This window comes from Silene latifolia, chromosome 3 (assembly GCF_048544455.1).
Source record: "Silene latifolia isolate original U9 population chromosome 3, ASM4854445v1, whole genome shotgun sequence".
Taxonomy (NCBI): Eukaryota; Viridiplantae; Streptophyta; class Magnoliopsida; order Caryophyllales; family Caryophyllaceae; genus Silene; species Silene latifolia.
Window position 1 is genome coordinate 1898069 of NC_133528.1, and position 22580 is coordinate 1920648.

General features: G+C 34.2%; 3 protein-coding genes across 3 annotated transcripts; all 3 read left to right on the top strand.

Annotated features, from left to right (window-relative positions):
* Positions 1–1762: 1762 nt before the first annotated feature.
* Positions 1763–7217, top strand: LOC141646673 (NAC domain-containing protein 54-like). The gene is made up of 6 exons (XM_074454570.1): positions 1763–1996; positions 2900–3177; positions 3875–4225; positions 4581–5012; positions 5547–5622; positions 6480–7217. The coding sequence occupies exons 1-6, from the start codon at positions 1840–1842 to the stop codon at positions 6977–6979; spliced, it is 1794 nt and encodes a 597-aa protein (XP_074310671.1). The 5' UTR covers positions 1763–1839; the 3' UTR covers positions 6980–7217.
* A 2105-nt stretch (positions 7218–9322) lies between these two features.
* On the top strand, positions 9323–15330 carry LOC141646689 (uncharacterized). Its single transcript, XM_074454594.1, has 11 exons — positions 9323–9646; positions 10872–10983; positions 11090–11103; positions 11584–11802; positions 11961–12032; positions 12542–12631; positions 13126–13164; positions 13443–13547; positions 14122–14287; positions 14862–14971; positions 15144–15330. Exons 1-11 carry the CDS (start codon positions 9407–9409, stop codon positions 15231–15233), a joined length of 1257 nt encoding a protein of 418 aa, XP_074310695.1. The 5' UTR covers positions 9323–9406; the 3' UTR covers positions 15234–15330.
* Positions 15331–15835: 505 nt separating this feature from the next.
* LOC141646688 (UTP--glucose-1-phosphate uridylyltransferase-like) lies at positions 15836–21839 on the top strand. The gene is made up of 21 exons (XM_074454593.1): positions 15836–16027; positions 16128–16175; positions 16342–16433; positions 16892–16982; positions 17566–17626; positions 17715–17792; positions 17883–17933; positions 18094–18167; positions 18648–18720; positions 18828–18885; positions 19034–19080; positions 19167–19232; positions 19957–19989; positions 20108–20160; positions 20242–20317; positions 20400–20456; positions 20552–20635; positions 20733–20831; positions 20933–21037; positions 21390–21461; positions 21565–21839. The coding sequence occupies exons 1-21, from the start codon at positions 15942–15944 to the stop codon at positions 21589–21591; spliced, it is 1431 nt and encodes a 476-aa protein (XP_074310694.1). The 5' UTR covers positions 15836–15941; the 3' UTR covers positions 21592–21839.
* Positions 21840–22580: the final 741 nt, after the last annotated feature.

A 22580-nucleotide genomic window follows, 5' to 3' on the forward strand; every position in this document is an offset into this window, starting at 1 on the left:
AACTTAAATAGATCCATCGAGCACATACTTAGAAGTATGTGAGTTTTTGACAATTAAGTTGAATTCGTGAAATAGTTAGATTAACAATAAGGAAGATGTATTTTTCTATCTACACGAACTAAAACAAAAAATAACTTCATACTTTTCTAGTAAAAATTACCCGCATCTTGTTATACTTATGTATGAGGTCCGATCCCTTAGAAACCAAAATGATGCACCATAGTAATTAACTACTTTTTTTCTTTTGTGTTTATTAGGAGATAGTTAAGGCAATCTCTTTTATGTTACTGAAAATAACTCAATGCATAAATCCTCCCAAGTTTAGTTTTCATATTCGTAGAAGTGATCATAAATCGAACCTATATATGATCACTCACACTAACTAATTTTGGTATAATATAATAATCAACTATAGTTGCAAAGACAGTTTTGGAACAAAGGGAGAAAAATAATAGCCTACGATCAAGTTATCCAACTTACATAGTCATAATATCGCCATATGCAAGTAACATTTTATTTGACGGGATTGGACAACATATACCAAAATAGTTCGATAGAGCTTAATATACAGGCCTAAATGAGATGTAATCATAAAACCTGTAATAATTCATGTTAACTGAAGCGGGGATTGGATAACATATACCAAAATAGTTCGATAGAGCTTAATATACAGGCCTAAATGAGATGTAATCATAAAACCTGTAATAATTCATGTTAACTGAAGCGGTTAGTTATTGATAAGCTCAAATGATTAGCGATCAAAGGAATGTAAAGTACTAATCCAATTAACAAAGTACACTTTTTTTAAAGGCTCATAATAAGAACAACTTCACAATAATTAAGCATGTTCGATTGGGAGTAGTATGGTGACTTTTTGGAAAGTTCTCGCGATACGCATAACTGCATGAGTGAGCGCAAGATGCACTATAAGGGATCACACATTGTGTGGATCAATGGGTCAAGTATAAAGCCGAACAAGCTATCGTGAGTGATTATTTTTAATCTAAGGTTTGGGCATGAGTGCTAAAAAACCTATTTACAAGCATTGTTAATATAGCATTATAGCACACTACATCCGTCTCAATCACTTGTATATTTTTGTAGTAATTTCTCATAAAAAAAAAAACATTACAGTATATTTCAAAGTGTATAATTCATGGGAAATTTTATACTCCCTCCGTCCCGGTCAATTGTTGTCCTTTCGTTTTGGCACAAAGACCAAGGAAAGAAGAGAGGGTCAATAACTAAATGACAAGTGGAACAAATTGAATGAGAATGATCAAATTACTCATCAAGTTCATTCTTAAAATAGAAAGGACAACAAATGACTGAGACACCCCAATATGGAAAAGGACAACAAATGACCGGGACAGAGGGAGTAATATTTTCATAATTCATAGGAAATTTTGTAATATTTTTATAATTCATGGGAAATTTTAACAACCATTATTAAATGATATGAGGCATGCCATAAAAATGTAGCAATTCAATTTAAGAAACTATTCCTAGGAAAGAGTACTGAATAAAGATTAAAGAACACATAAAAAAAAAAATATAACTTCAATTTAACGTTAAAAAGAATCATAATAAGAAGTAATAAGGGGACAACCCCTAAAAAAAAACTCTTTAAAAAATCAAGATAAAAAAATAAAAAAAATAAAGTAGAGAATCATAGACCAATAAGGGACCCTTTTACTTTTAGTTTCTTTTTGTTCTCATACCCTTTTAAAACCAAACCCTACCTTAACATTTTTTTGCTCTCCTACTTCTCTTTATTTCATCTTCTTCTTAAAAATAAGCTTCTTCATTTTCCTCAAAAGAAAATAAAGCTCATCATAAATGGCTCCTGTTTCATTACCACCCGGGTTTCGATTCCATCCAACAGACGAGGAGCTAGTTGCTTATTACCTTAAGAGGAAGATCAATGGTAGGAAGATTGATTTGGAGATTATTCCTGAAGTTGATCTTTATAAGTGTGAGCCTTGGGAGTTGCCATGTATGTTTTCTTCCTTAGCTTGCATGTATTGCATGCTTGTTTTACTACTTTTTGATTTGTTTTCCACAAATTTGGTACTCATAAATCATAATAACTTATGCAGTTCATTTAGTGATAACAATAGAGCTAGAATTTAAAGTTAGGAAGGGCGAAAACTTTCAGCTGGACAAACTACTAATAAAATAGAGAAAATTGAAAAAAAAATCGAAAATTTTCAACTAAACGCTTCAAATTTTTCAATATTCAGCGAGAACCGAGAGCAACCGCCCCTGATAACCCTGCCTGGCTGCGCCACTACGTGTGTCATACAACATTTTTAGTTGAATTGAGAATTTATGATTAATATATGATTTACTAATATCTAGATCAAAATTTCTCAAATTTGGCATGTTAGTCAAACATTTTGATGCTTGTTATTTGTATTTAATTTGATGACCATAATTTGAAATGATCTCTTGAATTTAAGGTCAAAAAGTCATTAATTTTAAGTACATTAAAGCATCCTTAATGATTAAGTTGTGATGATGAGATCAAGAAATAAAGCAAGTTAATAAAATATTCTCATCTAGGATAATGTAATTGTTAATACAAAAATATATCAAATGTGGATAATTAATTTGGTCTTTTTAAGAGAAATACTTTGCTTTTGCATGGTTTGCTTACTTTATAGAGCTTCTTGGTTCTTCCTTTACCATAATATCTACTTATTTTTGTCATATATGCTTTTCTTTTAGGTCACTTCCCTTCATCTTTGTTTAATCTCCTAGTGTATGTTCACATATAACGATGGGATTAGAATATACCCCTTCCGTTCCGTCTCAGTCATTTATTTACTTCTGATTAAAATACGTCTCATTAAGAATAAAAAAAAAAGCTAAACAAATTAAACAAAAACCTTGGCAGGTAAATCGATATTACCAAGCAAGGATTTGGAATGGTATTTTTTTAGCCCAAGGGATCGAAAATACCCAAATGGTTCAAGGACGAACCGTGCCACAAAAGCCGGGTATTGGAAGGCAACGGGAAAAGATCGGAAGGTGAACTCTCAAGTTCGAGCCGTGGGAATGAAGAAGACATTGGTTTATTATAGGGGACGTGCACCTCATGGTCATCGGACCGGTTGGGTTATGCATGAATATCGCCTTGATGAAAGGGAATGTGAAATCGCTAATGGTTTACAGGTATTTTAAATTAAAACCCGATCACAATAAGCTTATCGTATGATCGTCTCTTACAAGAAAATGTGGAGAACATTTGTACTCTATTCCATTATTTTACATGAAAATTCTTGTAAAATCTAACTTATCATATTGATATTGAAAACTATTAAAGTACAAATTATTTTATAGTATAATTTTTATTCAGAAATTAATAATTTTTTGGTTTTTTTTTTTTGAAAAATTGGGCATCGCTATTCACTACCAAATTTTAACTAACTAATCTAAACGACTAATAATTATACTAAAAATAAAGTGAGTAATTTAATAGTACAAAATTTCATGGTTAATGAGACTTGCACCAATATATACTTCTAGTATGGCATGGCCTTAAAATTAGACCAAGTTACAAAACTTGCTCGATCCGTCATAATCGTTTGTTTACCTTTAATTACCTCTCGCAGAGAAAAATGGTAAACAAATAATCGACACGGAGTGGATAGTTTTTATTTTCATTACTACAATTTTTTCACTTTTGATGGTACATCTTTTGATAATTACATACATGTGATTTGAACTCCTTTTTTTTTTTTTTTTTTTTTTTTTTTCTGAAATTTCCATTATTGTTTGTTATTATTATTTAGTTTATTTCTCTTCCATTTAAATCCTTTAATAATAATAATTATTATTATTATTTACTATAATTCTTGTTAAAATACAGGATGCATATGCATTATGTAGAATATTCAAGAAAACAATACCTCCAACACCACCCAAGATGCATCAACAATTTGGGTACCAAAACATGGCTCAAATGTCAAGTGATCAACAATCATCAAGTATAGACTTATACAATGAAGGAAGATGCAATGATTTTGATAATAATTATTCCGAGTTTTCGGTCCCAATTGAGAGAAGCTCAACCAACTTCACACATTGTCATGGATCTTCTTCTTCTCTTAGTAATATGGGTGATGGACAATGGACCCATTTGAATAATGATCAACAAGATTTTAGCTTTCCAACTCCTTCATTTCAAAATTGTGGCTCCATGTCATTCCCTCCATCTAAGGTATGTTCTTATACTTAATACTCCCTCCTGTTCACTGGAATTACAACATTGGTTGAATATATGTGAGTATATATTATTTTAATGAAATATTGCAGTTCCAGAGAACTGGATCAGAAGTAGTGCTATATTATCTTAATTTTGATAAATATTAAGGGTATGTAGGACCTCTTCATAATATAACAAGTGGTACCTTTAAGTTTTAAGATAGGCTTATCAATGAGATAATAACCTAGCTTAAGTAATTTTGGGTCGTTCATTAAAATATGACACTGAATCAGCTGGTTCTCTAATAAAAACATGTTTTCACTTAAATATATATTAATCAAATCGATTTCTTTGTTTGCCTTACATGAAGGTTGATATCGCAATAGAGTGTTCAAGGTTGCAACACCGATTCTCCTTACCACCATTGGAGGTGGAAGAAAACACACAATTTGGAGCAACCCTATCGGAATTGGGAATGTCACAACCAATGTTTAATAGTAATACGACAAATAATAATACAAGCGGAGTTGATATTATTGATGAAATTCTTTCTGTAGCTCATGCTCAACAACAATCAAACTATAGTAATACTTCAAATAATAGTATATTATTGAGACAAAATTACAATATTAATAATAATTTAATTAACCAAGGAAATTACATGCAAAATATGGAGAATTCTTGGGATAATATGAATAGAACAAGTTCATATGGTATGAGGGACGATAATGAAGAATGCAAATTTGGAAAAATGGTTGATTTTTCTGATTTGGTTGTCAAGCCTGAAGGCACTATGGATATGGTACGTAAATTTCACTCAAAAATTATTTTTGATACGTACCCTTTGTTTTTTGCTTTAGGTTTTAAGTTTGTAAAACTAGAATCGAATGTTAGAGCTAAAATAAATGTGCGTATCTGTTATTTACTCGATAAATTCATGAAAGCTGGTACTCATGAGTCATGAGTCATGACTAACTAGGTTAAAATCTCGGTAGCATTGGACAAGCCGGAATGAACTTTTAAATGAACATTACAATTTGCTTTTAAGTTGGTAAAACCAAAAATCGAGTTTCAGAGCTAACAGATGTCAGTTAGTTTAGTCGATAACGTCATGAAAGCTAGTATTACTCATTACTAGCTAAGTTAAATTTCGTCATCATCGAAAAAAGCATGAATGAACTATTAAATGAACATTATAATTTGCATTAATGAAATTTAATATTGTGTCATATAAAAATAATTTGTTTTTTTTTTCATGATTAATATTATGTAACAATGACAATTAATCTTGTTTAATTTAATTGTTTTCCTACAATTTTGAATGATTTAACTGCAGAGTCACGTCGAAGAATATGGCACAATTCCGATAGAGAACACCTCAACATTACACGGCGACCATGGAATTCCACAAGGTACATTATTTATTTACCATTCAGTTAAGTTTGGATTTGAGTCTGGTAAAACCTCATACCCAGTTAATCCGAGTACATTTTTTTTAGGTTTAGTTTACTTAATTAATGCGATATTAATTAAGCGAATATGTTTTCCATTCGGGGATGTAGTAAATTATCCCCATTACGGGGATGTAGTAAATTATCCCCATTACTTTCATATTATGTGTAAATCAACCCCTTAAGTTTCACTTGTAGCAAATTAGCCTCATAAATTTCCAAAAATGTGTGATTAAGCATAAATCAAATTTTCTATCATTTTTGTAAATAAAATTAATATTTTCTATTATAAAAATGATTTTAAATATATCTATTAAAAATTAAATACAATATATCTCTACATATTCAACGAAAATGCAAACCAAATTTAATTTAGACAAAAATTTGGTCATGTAATTTTGTAACTTCACTTAAATTCTCCTATTGTGAACATTTTTTCACCAAAATAAATAATTAAATATTATAAAAATATATTTAAACATATTTTTTTGATAATTACGAAGTTTAGAATTCATATCTGATTAAATATTTGGACTTTCAATAATAGTATAATAATTAATTTAGTAAATTTTATTCTTAAAAATAAGATTTGTGATTAATTGTACCTAGTATCAAACTTATGGGTTAATTTGCTATATTTTCCGTTTTCATGCTAACTCACAATTAGTAGATTATCCGAGTACATAAGCTCTTATAAAACTTAGAAAAATTACACATAAGCTCGGATTAATGTATATGGTTGTACAATGCTTATTATACAACTGGTTGTATAGTAGTATTTATGGCTAACTCATATGTCGATTAATCTCATTCGACAGACAACAATTTCGAACATGAATTCATGGACGACGAGGATCTAGCCAAGAGCTTCATCAACGACGACGACCTAGACAATTTCTCAAGTACACCAAGTTTCGAAGTATTTGAAGAAGTTGAAGTGAACCACAACCTATACCAATCATCTAAATGGATATCCGAAACACATTTTCACCAAGTCGAACCTACAAAAACCGTCCAATTTTACTTACAACGTACAAAAATCTCACCCAGCACCACAATCGCGTTATTTGAACACAACCATCGTCAATACCAAAAACAACCATCATCGTTATTTGCTAAACTTCTCGGATTTGCTAAAAATAGCATACGGGTAACCTCGGGTTACACGACGAAAACAATGAGGAGCATGAAGAAAATCCATGGAGAAGATAATGATCTTGGTAATAAAATTGAAGGCATTTTGTCTAATTTGTTTGTTAATCGTGTATGGCCGTCCATGACTGTTGTTTTGGCTCTTTGTATGTACCATATGGGCTAATTTATTGTGAGACGGGAGACCGTTTCTCACGAGACCTGCTCTTATGTTACATACTCACCTTAATTGACCTCACTAATCTAATTACACTCGTATAACATACGGAGTATAAGATTTAATTATTTTATTAGTTGTTTTAATTATTTATTCAAGGAGAGGTATGAAATGCACGTACCTTTCTTAGGGACTGATTGTAATTTTTTTTCTTTAATTTTACAGAAACTCATACACATATATATATGAAGAATTATTAACTTGCTCGTTAATTTTATTTTATTTTATTGTTATTTGTAAAACTCTGATAGTTTTTATTTTCTTTATTGTTGTTTTGTTTTATATTAGTCTGGTCCGAGTGCTTGAAGTTGTTCCTAATGAAAAATTATAATCACTTCGGATTTTCATAATAATCTCAACTTTAGAATTTGTTCTAGTTTTACTCCTATTAACTTCGTGTTGTCATGCATTACACTTAGGCCATGTTTTTTTCGACTGAACTGAACTGAATTAAATGAAGCTAAACTGAACTGAACTAAATAGAACTAAACTAAACTGAATATATAGAGCTGAGCTGAAATTAAGCTACAAATAAGAGGGCCTAAGCCACACTATATATTTTGTGGTAAAACTAGAAGTTTGAGGTTTATAAGCCAAAAAAATTTAATTTTGTTTATTTATAATTTACCTGAAAATAACGCAACTCGATTTATTGCAATGTATGGTTTTTCATTAAGCTTATTAGTTTTATCATATTGCAACGAATTTCGCTAAATTATACTCCCTCTGTTCCAGTGAGATGTTTACACTTCCTTTATTTTGTGAGGGGGAAATAAAGGAAGTGTAAACATATAACTGAAACGGAGGGAGTACTCCATATGCAATAAATATCATACAAATAGTTATATTACACTAATTTTATATTCCGCAATTTAGTATTTTAACAACAGAAATTATATATTACATTTAGATTATCAATTGTATAAAAGCAATAATAGCTTAGATGTGCATATAATTAAACCCCTCATCGATCAAGTCCTAGAACCATCCCTTGGTATGGCGATAAATGTGACACTTAGCCTAGAAATGTTGGTGCACATCACATGTACTTGCTTTTAAGCTGGTTGAAAGCAGAGAATGAGAATAGTAAGTTGGAAACAAGTGACAAAAGTATGTGTAGAACGTGACAAGGATGGCTTAAAGATTGATCACGGGTTGGTACGCTTCTCATCACATTATTCCAAGATACATCCATGTCTTTTCCCATATGCTACCAAATACTCCCTCCCAAGTCTAAATCCCTAATTTAGTTTTCTAACATTATTTTTTTCTGAGGTAAAACCCGACTTCATTAATGACAAATTAAAAAGAACTGTATTGTTCACAATCGGTGGGAGAACCTCCGACCACTCAGACCTATAAAACAATCTAGCTAGGTGTAATGTGTGCTAAAGCATTAAGCATGAGCCACATAGTTATTGACTCGACTAGTAAACGACCAAATTACAGACTCAAAAGAGTGACATAAAACAGAAATATGTCTAACATTATTAATATAAGTGAAGAAATTTTTGTACTTTTTTGCTTTGTCTACGATAAAATATACCCAGTCGAGTGAGATCTTATTTAATTTGTCTTTAAGAGTAGAATAAGAACAAGTTTGTATAATTTTCTGTAATTAAAGATATTAATGTCGCACTAGGTGCATTGATATTAATTTTCAATAAATATTCGTGAATTAATTATTTTTTCCTATAAGCCCCAATTCTAAGACGAAGTATATGATAACAAGTCATACAGATTTACTTGTTAATTAACACTTAATGGGCCCTCCAAACTTAATTTCAACCCATTTAAATAAATGGATTTTTTTGTGTCGCGTCGTGTCATAAGATCCAAACTTTAACCCGATCCATTTAAGTTTCTTGTTGTTTGTGTCGGCTCAATTACTTAAAATAGATTCAAATATCTCTACTCGAACCTGTAAATTTCGTGATAGAATCATATCATATTATCTGGTCTTGTCACTATTTGACAGCTTTAAAATCATTTATTATAGAAGTCTGTTTTTTCTTATTATTAGGGGTCTTTCGAACCAGTTATCAGGCCTCTTTAATAGAAAATAAATATAATTGTTAAATTTGAACTATCACCTTCAGATTTTGGTTAAAACGCTTCATCTATCACTCTTAAATTAATTCAAAGATTTTGTAAACCGGACCTCTGAAATTTATTCAACTGGTGAAATTATTAGAAATAGCCAAAAAGAACAATTACTTTGTGCATGTGAGACCAAAATGTGGAAATAAGTCACATGCACACAACTTCTCCTTCTCTTCCACTAAACTAAGTGTCTACTGAATACTGATCACTACATACTCTATTATTTCTGTACCATATCATTTATATCAATCAAAAACATTACAGTAAATTAAAATGTGTTCATTAAATTTTCATGTTATTTATCAAAAAATATTATTAAGAATTATTTTGTTTTTAATTATCTCATTATTAGTAGACAACCAAAGTGGGATTTATGTGAAAGCTGCAAAACAGATTGTTAAAGTTGAGAATATATCAACTGTTGATGATGCTGTTAATTTCAAGATATATTATGGACAGACTTTTAAAGTTATCAAAAATGTTATTGATGGCAAGAGTTATCTTCTTATCCAGGTTATTTTTCTTTAATCTTATCGTATTCAGCTTATTAATGTGTGTTTTAAGATAACACGTTTGAAAACCCGTTTATAATTTTATAATATGGCTATTTGTTGATTGTTGGAAAGTGTTGAGAGTTTTGTATGGTATTTGGAAGATGGTTCCTTTCTGATGAAATAGTAATTGGTCGACGTAACGAGTCATTCTGAAACTGCCTCTATGTATCAATGTATGATAAAGAAATAACGTTATGTACTTTCTCCGGACAAATTTTCTTACTATTTCTATATATATGAGGAGTATTTTATTCAAATGAGAAGAAAACAGGTGTCAGAGGGAGTATTGTGTATCACGAATCCATATTAGGTCTAGTCTAGGGAACTTTTTTCAAAATGAGCATTTTTCACAAATTAATTATTAAAATGGGTCGACTTTCAAATTTATTACCCCAAATGGATTCACGTCATCACCGAAACTAGGCTCGAATCCAAGTCGCCAAGTCAGTCAGCGACTGTACCCAAAGCTTTGCAAAATTTGATCCAACTCTAAAATCGCCATGTGAGCTGGCGATTTCAAGAATTTTTTTTTTTTTTTTTTTTTTTTTAAGTTGGAAAGGGGAAGGTGATTTCTGGATTATACAACGAAACAAGTCGCCAAGCGGGCTGGCGATTTGCCTCCTAAGCCTAGGTTCGATAAATCTGATCCTACGTGGACCCATTTTCGGTAATAAATTTGAAAGTCGACCCATTTTGATAATTAATTTGTGGAAAATGCCTATTTTGGAAAAAAAGTTCTAGTCTAGGTCTACTAGTTTGTGGTGGCTTGATCTTAAACCAATCCTGGTTATTCGAATTGTGGTTAAGGCCATTGAGAGTGGACTTGCAAAACTGACTCGACACAAATGACCGGTTCCAATAACCGGGTTTATACTTGACCTGCAACCCAAACTGACCTGGTCCTATTCATTCCGAACTGAATGTTTATTGTCACAAACTGAACATTATCCTAAACAACTTAATAACAACACACTCGTAAAATGATCTGAATAGATCAGACCCAAACTCTTGCAAACACGAAATGACCCAATCCGAACTTACCTAATCGGAGCCCGATCGGTTGACCAGTTTGCCAGGTCTAAATTGAAAGTCACCTCAATTCCCCGCCAAGAAATAAAAAAGCCGTTATGTTTGAGTAACCGAAAATATTGTGCAATTATGAAACTGATGAAATTGAATAACAGAATAACTCAAGAATGGCGGCAAGAACAAATTACTGCACAACCAGGATGAAATCATTCGTCGTACCCTTGTCAAATTACGCTCTTGATACCGATACTTTTCCGGGTATTCCAGGTAAACTACCCGATACCTTCCCGTAGTTTTTGTTCGTTCAGACATTTCATCGAACACTTGGCGTGCAACTGACATGTTTGAGTATGCTTTGTTATATGTCTTGCAGTTTCGTTTCTTGAGGTGAGCATCACTCTCTGGTTTGTTTCCTGTAAGTTTTTCGTTAATACTTCGGAAAAAATGGTAAGAAAAATATTTCGATGTTATTTTTGTAAGCGCGTTTTATATGTGATGAAAACATGTACCAAACGGAAGAGTCACTCCACTTAGGGGTGGGCAACATCCGGTCCGAACCGGAATTAAAAATTCCGGTCAGGTCCCCGGTCCACCATTTTTTAAATTTCCGGTCCGGTCCGGTTCGGATCTGAAAGACCGGAATTATTTTTATTTTATTTTTTTCCTTAAAATATTAATTAAAAATACATTGAAGGCCTACTTAATCCGGTCTAACCGGTCCAACCGGTCTAACCGGTCCAACCGGTCCGGATTTATGGACCGGAATAACCGGTTCTGGTCCGAGATTTTTGACGATTCAGGTTCCGGTCCAAACTACTCGTAATAGCATCATATGTAATGCTTTGCCCTTCCATATACTTCTGCCAGCTTTTAGGTTTGCTTGGGACCTGTAAGGGTATTACTTCATACGACTCAGCCTCTCAGTGTCTACTGAAGTTATACGAAGGAGGGGTGCTTACGATGGTAAACAAGAGTGAACCAGAACAGCTTTCTCAGTTTTCAGCGTACTTTACGAGTGCCACTGACCAGCCACAAGCCTGTAATGTTGCTACTTTTGTACCATCATCAGAAGATTTTCCTCTTCAGGTTAGCGGATTTTTATATCTTACTACACCTCGTAATGATTTGCGAAGGTGATGGCTACATTTCATTGTAGGACTGACGATCTTCCCACCGAACACTTCCTTTATTTTCCTAAAAGCTTTAATGATGGCACATTTGAATATTTAACTATTGAATTTTAGCGCGCAGAGTGGATTAAGTACCTGGCAGTTTTTGGAAACCTGGAAGTGAGAGCAAACTCTGTTTATGATGCTGTAAGTCTCATTGCAACTCTTGTTAAATACGGTTGTGAACGATTGTCGTTAAATTTTTCAAGTTTTTCTCTGATTATTGCAGGGTTACCTTTTCATTCTTATCTATTATTCCATAATCTGTTCAGCCAAGAGGGCCTAGATTAATGGAACTGTATCATGCATTCATGCGTAGAACATGGAACTCCCAACTGATTACTCGTTCAAACGAAGGCCTAGTTAAGAAATCTCTTATGAAACATACGAGTAATTAATAATGGCTTTTCCTGTTTTATGTGTTATGAGCTTAAGAGGTTAGAACAATTAATGAAAGTAGTCTTGGCTCTAGACACCATCGACATTTTTAGTTTCAGCAACAGACGACCACAAACGATCTTTGCTAATGTCAATCAGGAATATTTACAGCTAGAAAGGAAGTGCATTCAGAACTATTGGTCAATATTGCCTGAATACTTCAGACTTTGTTAAATCACTCTTATGTTGTAATTATGTATATCAAATTATCAATGTAGGTTAAGCAGAATTATGAGTGCTTGGCTAAATTGGCCGCAAACAGAAATTCAACCTTCAAACCTGTTGTTGGCTGGATGCTTTTTGATGATGTAAGTTTGTTTGTAAAAGTTGCAAGTTCAAAATTGGGACACTTTACCTACTTTGGCTTTACATTTCCGTAGAAAATATTCGCTTCTAATCTCTTAAACAAGTGGTCAGGGGTTCGATTCCTGACTCTTGCGAATGAAAAAGCCAAACTTGGGAGGGGTCAACCCATTAAATTGCCTTCAGTACCCCGAAAGAGATTGCCCCAGTTGTCAGTAGGGGGGATACTCCTGGAGTCCTGGTGACCACCAACAAAAAAAAAAAAATTAACATGATAACTTCAGCTCCGTTCACAATCATTGTGGCTACTAAATACCAATGTTTGTTAAAATCTGTAAGTATGACGATTCCTGAAAGTTCACAAGTCCACAACTGATACTGTTTATTATAGTACGGAGTAGTATTTAGATGCTACAATTAAAGATGTAATGTGTTGATGGCATTTGTCAATTCTTGATCCGCAAAGCCGTTCTGATATCTGTTACTTTGATGAATTCAGGGTGCATGGTTCTTCACAACTGAAGCCTACAAAACAAAGGTTTACTCTTAATCTTGCAAACTATATTGTACTACGCGTCTACGCACATTTGAAGTTTTGAAGTCTGAACAAGTAATAAATCTGCCCTGTGACTTTTATGTGATGAAAAATATACATTTTGCATTCATCAGACACTTGCACAAGTGAAGTGTTCTGTTGATCTGTTGTGAATGTTTAAATGTGCTCAACTCATCAACCATCATGGCAAGAACATCGGCCATTTAATAAATACTTGTGGCTGACATCTTCAATGTTGGGTGTTTATCTTAAACGTGTAGTTTGTCGATGATGCCGGTGGGGTGAATGTGGATGAATCCGTCAACAAAATGACATACAACATATCGGCTCCTGATGACCTGGAACAACTTCATGCTATCTTATGCGTAAGTGGGTTATCCGTTCAAACTAATGCTATCATTTCTTTGTTATAAGGTCAAATATTATGATCTTTGTTTGGAGATGAAGACATGAGTATGAGAGATACAAAGAGGTAGAAAATCACATCTGATTATTTATTTTTGAATTACGATTAACGACAGATCAATGTCCCCCTTTGTCAATAGGTGATGCCTCGGTTACCATAACCTGAGGACTCGCGTGGAAACAAATGATGAACAACTAAAAGTAAAACTGTTTACACCTGATTTCCCCACATCCATCCTTTAAGAAAACCTTGTCGAGGATTTGCTAATCGTGTGCAGACTATTGTCCCACATCAGTAGAATTAGGGGCAGGGAGACTATTATAAGTCAGTGAGCTACTTCTGCGGGTACTTGGTCCAAACAACTTCTAGGACAGATATCTTATAATGTACCATTAACTAAACATTAGAGCTCTATGGTGGACCGAGGAACCAGGATACAGTTCCCATGCATGCATATTTTAGATATCAGTATCTGACCGCACAGAATTATTGTCAACAGTCACTATAATTGCTATATTGGTAACATGTTGTAGTCGGTGGATGTGATTATTGATGAAACATACGCACCTGATCCGGCTGCTTACAATGTCGCAACATTCCTCCAAAATATTGGTATTGAAGATCAATCTTGCTTTGCATTTTTAACACACCAAAGCATATGGAGATATGATAAGAGGATCCAGAATGCCACTTCACTAGGTGAGCTTCCTATAAATGCTCCCTTTATTGTTCACTTTTTCGGTTTTTCCCCGTCCCTAAGCCACTGGTGACGGATCCTTATGCTATTTGTTTTTGAAGAGCATGTATTGATCATGTTAGTCGATCCCAAATCATCTTTGGAATGGTTAGTTTTTAGGCTGAGTCGAGGCAAATACACAGAAAGGCTACGTTGGATCCTTTGCCTTGTTCTGTGTCCCGTAGGGCGTAGGCCATATATTGTGCACCACAATCGCTTTCTGGCACATCACCTACAGAGTACTTATAAACTGTGACGTTACAGCCATTCTATATCACACAAGTGATTTTTATGTTAAAACTCCTGTATTTGGTATCGGTTCACAATCAAGCCGGGTTTCTAATGGTTGGGGCCAGAGTTTGCCAGTTTTAAGCATTCCCTAGTTCTAAACTGGACAAATTAAATTGTGTGATTTGTGTCAGCTCGGTGTAATTCACAAGAGTTACCAAAGATGCCTCAACTTTATATCGTACTTTGTTTAGAACGGTTTTATCTATTAAGAGTTAAGACGCGTTGTTTGTCTACTGTTTTCTGCAGATTGGTACGACAGTGGCGTGTCTCAACCTCAATTAGTGTTAGCAGATTTGATGGAAGCAATCTTTCCTACAGGAAACTACACCACAACCTACTTAAGAAACCTATCTAAGGTAGACTTCCATGTCAGCCTCCGTGGCTGGCTAATTCCCGGATATCTGTGAGAAGCGCGAGTAATGCATGCACCTCTCACAGACTCGTGGCTTTAGCAGTGCCCTAGTAATTACATTTCTATTATTAACTCCCAGTAAAATCTTAATAATCCTACTGTTGTTGTCTTTGCAGGGAGAACAAGTTAGCAACATCACAAACTCTGATAAATGCGATTCAGATCCGTTTAGTCCACTGGAGCCAACTATCGTACCGTGTCAGTAGCGTTGCAATTTTTTTTACAATTAGTCACACCATAGTCGGATATATCCGTCTATAATGAAAGACGGGTCAAATATGCGTAAAGTGGTGACATTTTTGGGCCCACCATGCAACTTGTTGCTTGTCTTATGCTTAAAGTGGGTGGATATTTGGCCCGTCTATAACTATAGACGGATATCTCCCGTCTATAATGAGAATTTGTGTGTTTTTTTTATATTCCGTCGATCTTTAGATAATAGGAGAAATATATATTTGTTATATACGGAGTACACCGTAGTAGTTTTGGAGTAATTGAAGTGGATATGATATCTTACGACAATTCCTCATAATCGAATAAATTCTTATACAAGACGGTTTTACAACATTTAGTGTAAAACACGTCATTTACCAAAATACGCAATAAAAAGACGTTATACTAACTACTATTATGATTCATATTATGATGGAAGTACATATTATGTCCCATTTTAAAGATACAAATCGCAATTGTAATACGAATATACGATTACTAAAAGAGAGTTTTATTTGGATAAAACCGTCAAGTAAACCACCTTATAATACGAACATTGTATGGACGTAACGTAAGTCGTGTCACGACTCACATTTATAACGATCTTATAATGCTTGTACTCCTTTTTAATCCGTCCCCTCCTCCCTTCTCCTTCCCCCTTCATTCTTTACTTTCAATCAAAGCTTCAAACTTCTCCATTAATGGCGTCCGCTGCTACTCTCACCCCTACCGACACCGATAAGCTCCAGAACCTACGCTCTAATGTCTCCGGTCTTACTCAAATCAGGTCTCACAATTCATTCTTCTTCTTTCTCTTTATTTCGCATTTCTTCTCTTAATTCTATTGTTTTGATCTAATAACCGGTTTTCGCGCTTTTGTTTCGCAGCGAAAACGAGAAATCTGGATTCATCAATCTTGTCGCTCGTTACCTCAGGTACCGCCATTAACACACCTGCAATTCTTCCTTTTGAATTATATTTTCTCGTATTTTCGATTGTTATTATGATGTATGATGTTGATATATGATAATGTATGATGATAATGATGAACGATTCATTATGATGTATGAATGAATTTGCATGCATTGGAAAAATGTGAAGTGGAGAAGCAGAGCATGTAGATTGGAGCAAAATCAAGACGCCTACTGACGACATTGTTGTTCCGTACGAAACCCTAGCTCCACCACCTGAAGGTTAATTAACATTTTGATACGATTCTTTTCGTGTTATTCTAATTATTAACCGATTAATTATGGATTACTACGATTTTTACACGGAATAATTAGCGAATTGGAGGAGATATGCGTGGAATTTTGTAGGATGTTCTTTTGTTGTTGATGAATGAATGTAGATTCATTTGGTGTTATTGTAGTTAATAAGTGAGTAATTATGGATTACTACTGTTTTGTTACGGAATAATTAGCAAATTGGAGGACATATGCGTGAAATTGGATGAAGCAATTGATGTAGGATGTTTTTTTGTTGATGATGAATGAATGTAGATTCATTTGGTGTTATTGTAGTTAATAAGTGATTAATTATGGATTACTACGGTTTTGTCGCGGAATAATTAGCGAATTGGAGTAGATATGTGTGGATTGGATGCTGTTATTGATATGGATGTTTTTGTGTTGATGTTGAATGAATGCAGATGCCGAGAAAACAAAGGAGCTGTTGGATAAGCTTGTGGTGTTGAAGCTCAATGGAGGCTTGGGAACTACCATGGGTTGCACTGGTCCTAAGTACGTAGTTCAATCAATGATCATGAAATATTTTATTGATTGCGGTTTTTGTTATTGTTTAGTTGTCGAGCGTGATTCAGCAGTTTAAGATATGCGTTATGAGTTGCTTTTTTACAGTATAAGTGTCTGTGACTCTGTGTCTTTGATGAAGTTTCTTGGATTTGTTTTCCAGCATGATTTATCACTTAAAATCTGCTCATCAAATTTTTGTCTGTAGTGGCCATTTTTCTTGATGAATTATTAAGCATTTGTGGTGCCTTGGAAAAAAAAAAGCTCGGGATTGGTTAAAAAAACCTTGGCTTGAGATCTATTCAGTACTGCGTGTATTATATCTTGTTTATAATTAAGTCATGAAAATAACATGAGTTTGTTAAGGTTAATAGATTTTTGACCGTTCATTGATTCCGGATGTTCATCTTAAGGAACTTGTTCTCATGCAAACTTACAAAGAAATCTGTGTGTATCTGTACGGTGTACCTGTTTTGCAGCTTGTTTATGTATACTTTGCCGCAATTGCTCAAGCTCCTGTCTTATTTTCAAGTTTCAACGCAAGTAATTTTATATTTCCTCCTGCTCTTTATAGGTCCGTCATTGAAGTTTGTAATGGTCTGACCTTTCTTGATCTAATCGTCTTGCAAATTGAGGTAATTACTGATTCGTTATCATTCTGCTTCAAGATTCTTTTTATGAAGTCTGTTTCACTTGCCATTTACTTTTCTTTATGTTCCTCAGAACCTTAATACCAAGTACGGATGCAAGGTGCCTTTGGTTTTAATGAACTCATTCAACACACACGACGATACTCTTAAGGTGCACATTATGTAATTTGTGTTTCTATCTTCTGTGTTCTATCAGGCTTCTTGTGCTTTTTTTTCATGCCTTTCACTGGACTGCATGCAGATTGTCGAGAAATACAGTAAGGCCAATGTTGAGATCCACACATTCAATCAGGTCTGTCATTTTGATGTAACTCGTGTCTGCCAGTTTGTGTATTTGCATATGAGATCCTCAAATTCATGATGACCAATGGGCAATGGGTTTTGTATTTTGTAATATTTCGCTTTGTCTATACCTGACCTGATTTTTTCCCTGCATATCTCCTGCTTAACAGAGCCAGTACCCTCGTCTGGTGGTTGAAGATTTCTCGCCACTTCCATGTAAAGGTCAAACTGGCAAGGATGGATGGTATGATCTACTCATATTCTTCTGGTCTTTTTGGATCATGTGAATATATTGTGGCATTCAACTGATGGTATTTTATATATTTTTAATTATGTATTTCTTTCTTGCTATCTGCTCAATTGGTACCACTTGGTTAAATACTTGAAATTGGAGGAATATATATCCAATTCTTCTTATTCCTTCTTTTTTTATTCTGAATGTTAGTGTCTTATACTGTTTGATACTTTCTCCTATATACTGCAATTCCCAAATGAAGACTCGTGTTTTTCGGGTGTAAGAAGAGAACTAAGAGTCTAAGACCAGTACAATACAAAAGGGAGGGGATTTATGTCCTTGATCTATCGGCCATAGGACTTCCCTCTCAACCACTATGCTAGGACCTCTTCGGTAGACTGCTAGGGTATCACGCTAAGTGCGTCTACATCGTATCATTTACTTTCACCTTTTCATCTCTTCATCTTTTATGATCTTATCTGTATGAAGGTATCCTCCTGGCCACGGTGATGTCTTCCCTGCCTTCAAGAACAGCGGGAAACTTGATCATTTCTTGTCACAGGTGAGTGTACTTTGTTCCGAATCAAGATATCTGTTTGTATGGGCCTGATATTCTAGACACTAGTAGTGAAGAAGATACTAAAACAAGATACTATTTTACTTGGACAGGGCAAGGAGTACGTTTTTGTTGCCAACTCTGACAACCTTGGGGCCATAGTTCATTCGAGTATCCTGCCTGTGGATTTTTCCTGTTTGTTTAGGCTTCAAATAGATCTCTGTTCTCATATTTCATTCTATATTTCAGCAATTTCACCTAATTTTGTGATAAGCGGTTTTTATAACCTATTAAGTTTCCTCCTTAACCTACTCTATAGAGATCTTACATCACTTGATCCAGAACAAGAACGAATACTGCATGGAGGTATGCCAGTTCATATGGGGATTTGAACAGCTGATGCTTTCTTAATTTTCTCAAGTTCTATCTGATGTTTTTCTTTCCCATTGTAGGTTACACCTAAAACTTTAGCTGATGTCAAAGGTGGTACCCTTATTTCCTACGAAGGAAAAGTGCAAGTGAGTATACCAGCTTTGTATCTTTTTAACATGTAACTTTATAGCTATGCGCCTGTGCCTTACCATGCCAGTTGGTATATTTGATATAATGCCACCATAGTTGTGCAGCTCTTGCGATTTGTAGTATTTGCTGCTGTGGTACTTCTAGATGTTGAGTGTATAATATAAACTTACTATTGTAGCCCAGTACTTAATTTCCCTCTTATTTTACGTCACCAAACAGAAATAGAGAATTCACTCTGTGATTTCGCTTTTGTTTGCCACAAGTTAGAGAGTTGACACATCCCTTACTTCACACCGGGAGTTACTTAATCAATTGCAAATGGAAGTATATATGGCGTTACGTCTTTCATATTGTAGCCCAAAAGTCATTTCTCCTAGTTCTTTCTTTTCTCAAGAGTTACTGACTTACTTTACCAACCTTATGAAGTACTCCATAAATCATTGTACATGCTCATTTGTGTGTTACCTTGTGATGCTAATTCTTGAGTGCAGAATGGGAGACTGAAAAAGGGAACTTTCTTAGCTCGATAGGCCATTCTGTCAAAGAATTAGCAAGTTTGCCTCGAGTATTTACCTCTAGATATGCAACTATTATTGATTAGTGCTCTTTAAGTTCAATTCTTTCTGAAAACATGTGTCATTATGGTTTTCTTTTGTGTTTTGAAGTTATAATATTAGTAGTATGATGCTGATGAAAGGAATTTCCCTTCTTTTGCTGCAGCTTTTAGAAATTGCTCAGGTTCCAGATGAGCATGTAAGTTCGTTTCACTTCAGCAACCTGTTATAACTTACATCCTTTTCATTTGTCAGAAATTGGTTAGTGTGACTTTACCACTTGGAATATTGCTAATATTACTATTTGTTTCAATCAGGTAGAGGAATTCAAGTCTATTGAGAAGTTCAAAATTTTTAACACCAACAACCTGTACGCCATATTCTTTCGCACATCTTTGTGAATTTAATACAAAACGTAGGACTTTACCCACAAGCCAGAAATGATTTTCAGGTGGGTGAACTTAAATGCTATTAAAAGGCTTGTGGAAAGTGATGCACTGAAGATGGAAATCATTCCGAACCCTAAGGTAGCATACTATTCATCAGTTTCGCATTATTGGTAATATGTCAGTTTTATTGGAATCTTGTTCTGATTGATGTTGCATTTAGGAAGTCAATGGGTTTAAGGTTCTTCAACTGGAAACTGCTGCTGGTGCTGCTATTAAGGTAAGACTGTAAGATATGTATTATTTCACTCTGATTTTCCGTGCGTTCGGATAAGGAGCCGCAATTATAACCTTGTATTTTTTTATTTTGAATAGTTTTTTGATAATGCCATTGGCATCAATGTCCCACGATCACGATTCCTTCCAGTAAAGGCAACCTCAGATTTGCTCCTTGTCCAGGTAATTAAATTACCTACAACTGGTGCACTTTCCTTGTATTATGCTAAATTGCTAATAAAAGTGAATTTAAGACTCGTCATTCTAATTTTTACTGCAGTCCGATCTATACAACGTGGTTGATGGCTTTGTAGTAAGGAATCCAGTTAGAGCAAATCCCGCTAACCCAACCATTGAATTGGGTCCAGAATTCAAAAAGGTTTTGTTCAACTTGGTGATGCTAGATTGCTAGTCGCCTTTTTTTATGGTTATGGTTAGTAGTCTTAGTACTTGATTCTAATAAATTGATGTCATGGACAGGTCAGCGATTTCTTGAGCCGTTTCAAGTCTATTCCTAGTATCATTGATCTAGATAGCTTGAAGGTGTCCGGGGATGTATGGTTTGGTGCTGGTGTAACTCTCAAGGTAGATATCATTCTCTATTCTCCATTTTGATAGTATTTCTAATATCCCCGTAATTGGTAACGAGCTTGCATTTCGTCTTACCCTTGGTCATTTTTTTAGCACTTCCGGACATTGCGCAAATAGAATTCCCAAATTCGAATTAAATGAATAGTTACTCTTGGACTTTGTGGGTAAATGCCTAAATGGGACTATAGGTAAGGTTGTATAAGTAAAACCGTCAGCTACACATTATATAATGTACGATCATTTCTCAAGAGACTAATCACTGCTAATAATTAGCCTGAAGTTTCGCATTAATGTTTTAGTGTAAATTTTGTTTTAATTTTATCTTGTGCGATGATCCTTACACTAGGGCAAAGTATCTATCAATGCCAAATCAGGCGAGAAGCTGGAAATTCGTGATGGTGTTATTATTGCAGACAAGGTTCGGCACTTTAGTCCACCACGCAGCATTTTGTTAATATCTGTCTGTCTGATTAAATGAATACTTGGGTGATTTGTAATGTGAGCTGCCTTGCCTTATGCAGGAAATCAACGGAACTGAGGATATTTGAAGTAAGTTTTAAATATCAAAGATTATGAAATACGATTGTCAAATCGCTCTCATTTTTCGCGTTTAGTTACATCGTCTTTGTGGAGCAATTTTTACGAGAGCTTGTTAAGGAAAGTAATAAGATTAGGAATCACAATAAGTCAGTAAGTAAGACTGATGTATAGATGAAAGAATCGTTTGTAAGTTGTAATAAACGATTTTAGCCTTTTGTTTGTTTGGTTAAGGGAATTTTGTTTAGTGGTTTTCTTACTCAATATGTCAATAATAGAAGGACGGCCCAAATAAAATACGAGAAAAAAGAACATACATCGGATGTAGTACCTCCAACTTTTTTATTTTTTGAGCATATATGTATTTTTTTTGAGTTTATTACCTCAAACTTTATTTATTTTTGAGCATATGTGTATTTTTTTGAGCATAATAAAGTTTATAAGTTAGATTTTAATATTTTTTCCGTCAAAACTCAAATTTAACTAAACTTATATGTAATGTTTTTGAGTTTTATTGAAATTTTTTAGAGCTTAATGTTTAAGTAAATAAACTCAGAAACTTCATAGGGAAACTCAGAAACTTTAAAACAAAACTCAAAAATTTTATTATAATGCTCAGAAACAATAGAATTGGAGGTAATACATCAGATGTATATAATCCTCTTACTGATAAAATACCCCTACCTAATTTTATTTAGACTCAATTCCAACCTACATCTGACTCGAAATTGTACAAACCAATTCAAGCGAGAAAATAAAGCTTGGTTAAATGGAATCTAAAACGAAACGTTATTTAATATCTCCCATTTGATTACATCCAATTCAAATACAAATTTAACGACCCATTTAACTGATACAAACTTTACTATCAACGTAGTCGGTTCATATACTATGCATGACCCTTGTGTCTTGTGACATCTCAACTTCCAACTATTTTCCATTCCATTTCCCTTGTCCGAATCTCCCTATACAACCACCAAACCCCATCTTTGTTGCATTT